Source organism: Palaemon carinicauda, chromosome 21, assembly GCF_036898095.1.
Source record: "Palaemon carinicauda isolate YSFRI2023 chromosome 21, ASM3689809v2, whole genome shotgun sequence".
NCBI classification, from domain to species: domain Eukaryota; kingdom Metazoa; phylum Arthropoda; class Malacostraca; order Decapoda; family Palaemonidae; genus Palaemon; species Palaemon carinicauda.
This window is the reverse complement of record NC_090745.1, coordinates 86,719,889-86,728,881: the sequence shown is the minus strand read 5'-3', so window position 1 is coordinate 86,728,881 and position 8,993 is coordinate 86,719,889. Positions and strand designations below refer to the sequence as shown.

Genomic DNA, 8,993 nt, shown 5'->3' with positions numbered 1-8,993 from the left:
AAACACGGTGTTTTCTATATCACCATTTCTTGTTATTGTACATCCATAAGAAGTGAACGCTGCGTTATTATATTCCCAACGCTCATGTAATAATAAAAACAGAAACCCACCTGAGTATTATGTTGTACATCATGAATATGCAGAAATATCTATCTTTGCATAATCTTTTTTACTCTCTGTTATCTATCACATTTAAAATCAATAATTACTGTTAAACCACCGGTGGATATAGCTGTCAAGGAGAGGTTTTGTCTTGCACGGTTTACTGTAAACCCACTGCACAATGTCGACTTATGCCAGCAGCATATTTTAAATTGTTTAAATTCACTTGTTGCTATACTATACTCAATTTTTTTAATGAGGCACATTTGCACCTACTCGCAGCGGGTGCCCTTTTAGCTCGGAAAAGTATCTTGCTGTTAGATTGGTTAGAGTTAACTTCTCCGTCCAATCAGCGAGCAGGAAATTTTCCCGAGCTAAAAGGGCACCCCTGTGAATCGGTGCAAATCAGCCTCACTAAAAAGAATTGACTATAGATATCATTCGATTTACTGTACTTCCTTTCTATTATTGGAATATTCAAAACTCATTTATTTAATATTCAATAGCTTTTGTGATCAAATTACTGTTATCCTTTTCTTTAAAGACTTACTTAATTTTTGCTAATTCATTGATTATGTGCACCGTTTGGCTTTTCAGTGTAGAGCATGGCTTCTCATTTACCATTGCCATAATAATGAATGTGACTACTAGGAAATTCATTTAAAATACATTTAGAAAATAGTGCAACCTTGAAATACCCGAGGTGATACTTTAAACTCAAGGGCATCTTTTGATAACTTTCACGACTTTAATATTAATAAAGCAGTCTCTGGCTTGCATCTGGTGTTAATAATAATCATGGTAAGCAAGCTAGTGTTTTAGAAGTAAGCCATTGCGCTGCTGGTCAAAAAAATCCGGTGAATCGTGATAAAATGCCTGATCAGTAAGGCAATACAACACTGGTGTTGCTGGTCAGCAAAATCAGTTTCTGGTGTAGTTTGATCAGTGAGGCAGTACAGCACAGCATTGATGTTGCTGACCAGTAAAATCAAGTGAACCGTGGTATAGCCTGATCAGTCAGACATCATAGCACTGGTTGTTACTGGTCGGCATTAGATCGTCATAGAATTCGGTAATTTTTCTGATTATCTCTAGCCGACAGGTCTTAATAGTTATCTATCTATATAACTTTATATTGGTTCACCCGCAGACTGCGGTTGTAATACTTAACATACTGCATTCGAATAATTGATATTTTAAATTTGTTTCTTATCTAGGCTCCATGGTATAGACGCTGAGAGCGATTATAAAGGGTTTCAGCACAATCTGGGCGTTCCTTCTCTCGACATTTGTTATACACACAATCTTGTAAGTTTATCAATTTTTTTCGCAATATAACTCTTCGTTATTCATAATTTAAATTTATTCATAATTTCAGTAAAGCATTTGTTAGTCACATTACAATTATATTCCTTTTGCAAAGTTTGCAGTTGAATAAAAGAGTCTGTTTGACGAAAATAAATTTTCAGGATTAAAAATTTTGTAATATTGCACACATTAATTAACAGCAGAAGTTATTTCAAACACGTTATTTACTATATATCTTATATTTCTAATTATAAAAAATCTTAACGAGTAGCTTTTCTTACACTATGCCAGGTAAACAAATAGGGCAAACTACATGACAATAAATATTTGTGTATTTTTAAACTAAAATACAAACCATCACGAGGGAAACACATTTCTCATCGCATCATATATCACTAATGATATTTGACTAGGTTTACAATCACATTGTATATTCATTCGTCACTAATAACAAAATTTTACCATAACCAATATTTTACTCACAAATATATATGTTCTAAAAATAAGAGAGTAATTTTAAAGCTAATTTTTTTATCTACTTAATAATATGTTCGTTTCTTTCATCAATTATGGCACAGGACGTGAATACGACGACATTCAACAATAGAAATTTGGTTATTGAAGATTTGGACGTCGATATAGACTTCGAGTTTCATGCAGCTTTGACAAAGATTTGGGCCTTTCTGGCAGTCAGCTTCGCAGAAGATCGGGTTTGCTTTGAGTTCTTGAATGTTTTTTTCTTTTATATATATATATATATATATATATATATATATATGTGTGTGTGTGTGTGTGTGTGTATATATATATATATATATATATATATATATATATATATATATATATACACACACACATATATATATATATATATATATATATATATATATATATATATATTCATTTACATTTTGGATCTGTTGTCTTATAAAGAAAATATCTTCAAGCTATATATAATTTTCCAGTGATTTTCAATATAAACAATATTATACAACTATAAACTTACATGCATATTCTTACAGTTAAGATGCATTTGTATGTTTGTTAATGAAATCACAATTTTCTGCCCCAGTTGCTGCCCTTATCCCTGATGGCATATAGCTCTTACATTACATCTGCCTTCCAAGAGGTTATACTAAGCATGGGAAAATACGTCGCTCAGACAAACTTGACGTTAGGTGAGTCATTGTGAAGTTTTTTATATAGATGGATTAGAGGGAAATTTGGGAAATTGTAATCTAAAATCCTGTAATATTTTTTAATCCACTTCGTTTAATGACCAAAGTCACTGAAGCGTAACATACGTGAAGGTATAAGCGAATAATACAGTTGGTTCATTTCTTTTATTCATTATGCTTATTAAACAAGCATTAAATCAAAAGTGATTTAAATAATTTAAAATTGAAAGGGACCCACATTTTTAATTGGGGACATGCCTAGTATAAACAGCTATTACTTACTTCAGAGTCCGGATATAGCAAATAACTATTGTGTTCTAATTTATAGTATTATTTCTTTAAGCAATATATGGTTTCATGAATATTAGACAAAAGATTTCCTCCATCATTCAACAAAATAGTAAATTAAACACATTTCTTTTATCAAAAACCAGTCATGATTAACTTATTAGTGAACATATGGATTCCAGATTCAATCTACTTCTACTAGAAACCAAAAACACAAGTAATCTTGGGTTGGGATTAAACTATGTCATTTTCCTTCCAGCTTACTTCAGTGAGGCTGTATCGGAGTTTTCAATGGCCACCAAGGAATTTACGGATAAATTAGCTTCAATTGATACTGACAAGTAAGGACGTACCATTATCAGCAAAGATGCTTTCAATCCCAGAGAAATAATAACTGTTGGAGAAATACACTGCTTTTCAGAAAATTTCATATATAACAGTATATCTATCTATCTAGATTTGTATCTATCTATCTATCTATTAACATACATACATACTTTTAGGGGGAGGAACTAAATAGAATATTGATCAATATTATTTTTTTTCAAAATAAATGTAACTTAAACAATTAAAAGTAGGAGACTACTCATCACAAATAGGCCTATGGCGAGATATAACAAGAGCAGTCTTTTACAAAGACAATACCTAGCATGGTATAGACCTAATTATTCTTAAATTAAAAAAAAAAAAAGTTCACCCCCTACAATACAAGGCCTAAAGTCTCTCCGGTTAGGGGAATCATCATTTATGTTACAATCATGATTATAATTATATTTAGATTATAAATAGTTACGTTACAGTCATTCTTTAAGAGCAGGATTGTAGATGAACTATCTATGCGGTAAACGCTTCCACAAAAGTCACTTCATACACCTTCACATAAGGCTCATGATCAGCGTGTTAAGCTCTAATCCAGACATAGCACACTTTATTTATCCCTATCTTACGCATATCTTTTCAATTTTTTGCGTATAATGCCCCTATGTTGCCATTACACTTTTCACCCTATCTACAAACCAAATATATGGTTTCATATCCTACGCTTTAGCACTTCTGAACTCTCTCTCTCTCTCTCTCTCTCTCTCTCTCTCTCTCTCTCTCTCTCTCTCTCTCTCTCTCTCTCTCTCTCTCTCTCTCTCTAAATAAATAAATAAATAAATATATATATATGTATATATATATATATATATATATATATATATATATATATATATATATATATATGACATTCCACTTAAGGGATTTCCCAGCAATCCTTTTCTTTCGCCCTCATCACATGCTAGTACCCATTTACATATAAGTGCAGCAATGGGAGGTAGACAAATAGTAATTGACATATCAAACATGATCTAAGAGCTACATCACTCACTACTTGCCTATACTGAATGGGGGTCCCTTCAAATAGTGGGTGATTGGGTTCCTAAGCGATATACACAGATATTGTGCGTGTGTGTGTATGTATATATGTAAATATTATATAATATATATATATATATATATATATATATATATATATATATATATATATATATATGGATATATATATATATATATATATATATAGAGAGAGAGAGAGAGAGAGAGAGAGAGAGAGAGAGAGAGAGAGAGAGAGAGAGAGTATATATACATATATACAAGCAGTATATACACACATAAATAATTCGATTATTTTAAGGGAAAGATAGAGGGGGAAGAGCAAGAGGCCGGCAAAGGAAAAAATTATGGACAGTTTACTGGAGGATGTAAATGAGAATGTAACAGATGGACAATCTATACAGAGCTCGAGATACGGCCAGGTGGAGGCCATTTATAGCCTACTTCGAAGACAGTATTTATATATAATATATATATATATATATATATATATATATATATATATATATATATATTCGTTTTTTGCATACATGCATAGATATTTTACCTACTCATATATATCTATAAACGCATACACAAATACACAATACCTAAATTAAAAATACACCATAACGTGTTTAAAAACATTGGGTATAAAAATCCAGTCATATATTGTTGTATATTTTAAATCAAGAGTATTCCCACTTTAAAATCACCTAAGGAGACTCTTTGGAAGAAGCTCGAAGGTCCTAATCTTGAATATAAACCGATAGATATATGACTGGATTTGACCCACACGTAAAATTGCATACATAAAACACGTATTATGTAAAATACTGATAACGTCAAGTTGTAATACTTTTAGGATTAGCTCTCTTACAATGCTTGGTGATGGTTAAAATCTTATTATAACTTAGCCTACTTAGATAAGAAAATAAACATACAAGTTGAGCAACACTAACCACAGAAACAGTATAATCACTCAAAATGGAATGGTGTATTAAATTATCATTCTAATTTTTCAGAATACTAATTCATGACTTGTGAAAATTTTCAGTGATATAGACTAATGTATTCCTTATGTATTCGAGAGGTGACAAAGATTTTTTTCAAAAATTTTATTTGGTTAAGATGAATAAGTATATCGTGGATATCAAAAAGGGGATATGGGTGGATAGATGAACGTATCAATTTGGGCAATATTACAGGGCACTTATACCGGGGAAGTCATTTAATGAACAAATGTAAACGGAGGAAACCCTAAGTTGCAACGTGAAGCAAAAGATGTGAGTGGCTGGACAACAAGATGGAAGAAAGAAAGCATGAATGGAGGTAAAGAAGCCAAAGGGACCTTGCAAAGATCCTAAGTAATTCCTCCAGTCCACCGTGATAAGTGCACTGACGGGACTAGTCCCTACCGGAGAGATTAGGATTGGAAAAAGATCATTAATGGGAGGAGAGAGAGAGAGAGAGAGAGAGAGAGAGAGAGAGAGAGAGAGAGAGAGAGAGAGAGAGATGTGATTCTTTTATGAAATCTATTTGTAAGTTACCGTGATGAAATTGTAAATGTCATGTAATTGAAGAACTTCTTTGTACTAGGACATTTTTTTTTCTTTAGATCTTACTGTGAATGGCAAAATTTAAGTCAAACGCCAGGCAATGGGGCCCGTGAGACCATTCAGCTCCGTAATAAACCCATTGATATCACGCTAATGCTTTACCTCTAACTTCAACAGATTCAATAATAATGGGTGGAGATAAGAACCCATGAAACGCCCTTCATTTATTGTATATAACATACAGAGGTGGACATAAAAGTCAAAACTTGTGTAAATAATCACGAAAGAAATAAAAATCAGTGTAGAATACAGATGATTTTTTTCTTCACAAGGATAAGTTGTTGGTGCGGTACTGATCTTTATACAGTTTGAGAACTCTCAAGAAATAATAATTCAGTACTTTTCAAACTTTGTGACAGCCCCCTGGCGGTGAGACGAGCGAACGACAAGATGATGATGGTGGAGCAAGCGTTCATCGATCCCCTGGGAATCCCGGGTAGAACGGATTTCAAGTAAGAACCGACTTACATCTTATTTTTTTTTCAGTGAAAAACGGGACATTAAAGTTTTGCTCTACATTAAAAATATATTCGATGTCAGTTACTCTATGACTGCAGTGCTAAAAATTAAGTGCTGTGGTAAGGGATATCTTAATGAGACAGTCCCAGTAATTTAGCAAAGACTCTCCTGAATTCTGTCATCTTTTCTTTTTTACAGACACGTGGTGGTAGCACCACGCATGAGCGACACCTTCTCCAGCAAAGCTTTCTCTGGTCTAACAGACGTTCTGGAAGACATTGACATGTTCGACCAAGAGGAACAACAGCGCCGCTGGGAAGTGTTCGCTCAACATCTGGAAGCTGTTACTCATTTGGTTCACTCAGCTGCCAAAGTCTTGAAGAACGACTTGTGGTGACTTCAGTTTGGTCTCTGTTTCAGACTACAGTTAGAACATATACTGTAATTGCCGATGTCTTTCAAGAGGCACTTTCAATCAGAGATTATGAGTACGATATCAATGCATTACAATTTTATTTTGAAAGTCCCTGTCCGAAGAGAAACTTTTTTAAATGCTGAATTATAAAAGCAAAAGGTTGACACACAGATCATTATCCGAATTTCTGCCGAGAAAAATATTTAACTATTTTGTTAAATTTCCTTTAGCAAGGAAATATAACGAATAATTAGGATTGTTGCTTCAACAAATATACGTAGTTTTGTCCCCTTGTTTATTTAACCTTGATAAGCTTTGCTTTCATTCAAAATGCATTTTTTGGCAATAACTGCAATATGGTAACGATGTTTCCTAAGAGACTATAGCTTTCGACCTGCCTTTGAAAATGGTCCCCGTGGAATCTTATTCATAATATTGGCACGATTGTTACAGTTTTTGTAGATGATGTGCATTCATTTGTTTTGTTTTTATATTTTTGACTTTGGTCAAAGAGGGTGTTCTTTTCCCAAATCTTATTTCTACTATCTCAGAATTGACTAGTGTGAGACTTCCTTCTATGTAGTCAAAGTATGATAAACCTCTGTTAAATCTAAAATAAACTTTCATAATCTTTTCTTAACTTTTTGTTTACTGGAATTGGAGATATTTCTAGCTTTAAAGGAAAATATGAGCAGCAATGTCAACAGCGAAAATGGTACTCCAAGGAACCTCCTTCCTTAGGCCTGATGTATAGCGTACATCCAAAGGTCCAGTTTGATGTGGGGGTTAAGATCTGGGTGACGTGACACTCGTAGTATGACTCGGAGGAAGCAATTAACAAAATGCGTGTTACAAACAATTTGATAATTCATTAATGAGGTTATTAATTACCTACTACTATCGTGCATCTTTCAGTAACTTTCAAGGGCATTTGAAATAGGGTAGCCTACTGAACATTGATTTTTTCTTCATTGATATTTGTTGTTATGAGTACAAGCATCAGATTTATCTGCATACGTAAAGGTGATGAGATTCTATATTTGAGACAATCACGACTTTAAAAGTCTGTTCTTCTGTGCAACAGAGAGGTGTGACTGTTAATGTCTTTTCAAGGATGTATCAAGTATTTTGTTTTGCACAGTAATTTTCATTTGTAATCCAAGAAATAATGGTAGCCTATTGGAAACGTCCCAGGCTGGCGATCCACTGGACAGGGGTTCAAAACTCTATAGTTCGATAGTTTTTATAATTTCTGCAACCTTACCATCATTGTGAGCTAAGGATGGGGGTTTGGGAGAGCCTAAATGTCTACCTGCTGAGTCATTAGCAGCCATTGTCTTGCCCTCCCTGGTCCTAGCTTAGGTGGAGAAGGGGTTTGGACACTGATCATATGTATTTACGGTCTCTAGGCCACTGTTTCTGTCTCTTACCTCTGCCATTTATAAGCCACCTTACTTAAGACTACCATTTCAGTTATATATTTGCACAAAAAGTTACGCCTATCAGAATTTTGAAGAAATCTTTGGTGTGGCTATAAAGTGAAAGCCTAACGAGTTCAATCTAAGTTTTAAATCAATTATTCTACTAGTTTCCACCTCCTATTGAAAAATTCCACTGGCCTTATGAAGGAGGTCTCAGACTGAAGATTTATAACAAGTCTCTTTGAACAGGTTTCCATTTCAAACAGAGCTTAAAGTAACTCTCCTCTCCACAGCCATTAAATCTACAATCTAAGTCATTTGTGATTGAGCAAAGTAAGAATATAGACATAAAGTTTATACAATGGGGATTATAGTATAGCTTTCAACAGAAACTTAATTACACCAGTTCCCTCAAGATGGAAACATGCACATCCTTCGCCATTAAGATTCAATTTCGAGCTTGAAGTGTAAGGTTGTGGTAACTTGTTGCAAACTTAACTGTCTAGCAATCTGTTGGAATGAGGTTCTAGACCCACTCAAGCTTGATAAGTTTCTAGTGGGGTCTGCAATCTTCTCCTTGTCAGCTAGGGATATGGAGGTTTGGGCGAGAATACAGTATAGGTCTACCAGCCGAGTCATCAGCAGCCAGTGCCTGGTCCTCCCTACTAACGTACTAGTCTAATGGAAAGGGTGCTTGGGCACTGATCATATGTCATATGGTCAGTCTAGAGCATTGTCACTTTTCTCGTGCCTCTGCAAATCATAGGAGACCTTTATAGTAAACTTTCAGTATGGTATATAAATTTAGGTCAGTAAAAAAAAAAACATGCGAGTTAAAAACAAACATTTG

At 34.0% G+C, this 8,993-nt stretch overlaps 1 protein-coding gene across 1 annotated transcript in view; it reads left to right on the top strand.

Moving 5' to 3' along the window:
* Positions 1–7,488, top strand: part of LOC137614699 (putative N-acetylated-alpha-linked acidic dipeptidase) — a 49,949-nt gene extending 42,461 nt beyond the window's left edge. The window contains exons 14-19 of the mRNA XM_068344386.1: positions 1,320–1,410; positions 1,989–2,120; positions 2,483–2,588; positions 3,136–3,217; positions 6,208–6,300; positions 6,506–7,488. Coding sequence (XP_068200487.1) covers positions 1,320–1,410; positions 1,989–2,120; positions 2,483–2,588; positions 3,136–3,217; positions 6,208–6,300; positions 6,506–6,704 — 703 coding nt within the window. The 3' untranslated portion in view covers positions 6,705–7,488. The remainder of the gene's footprint in view (positions 1–1,319; positions 1,411–1,988; positions 2,121–2,482; positions 2,589–3,135; positions 3,218–6,207; positions 6,301–6,505) is intronic.
* Positions 7,489–8,993: the final 1,505 nt, after the last annotated feature.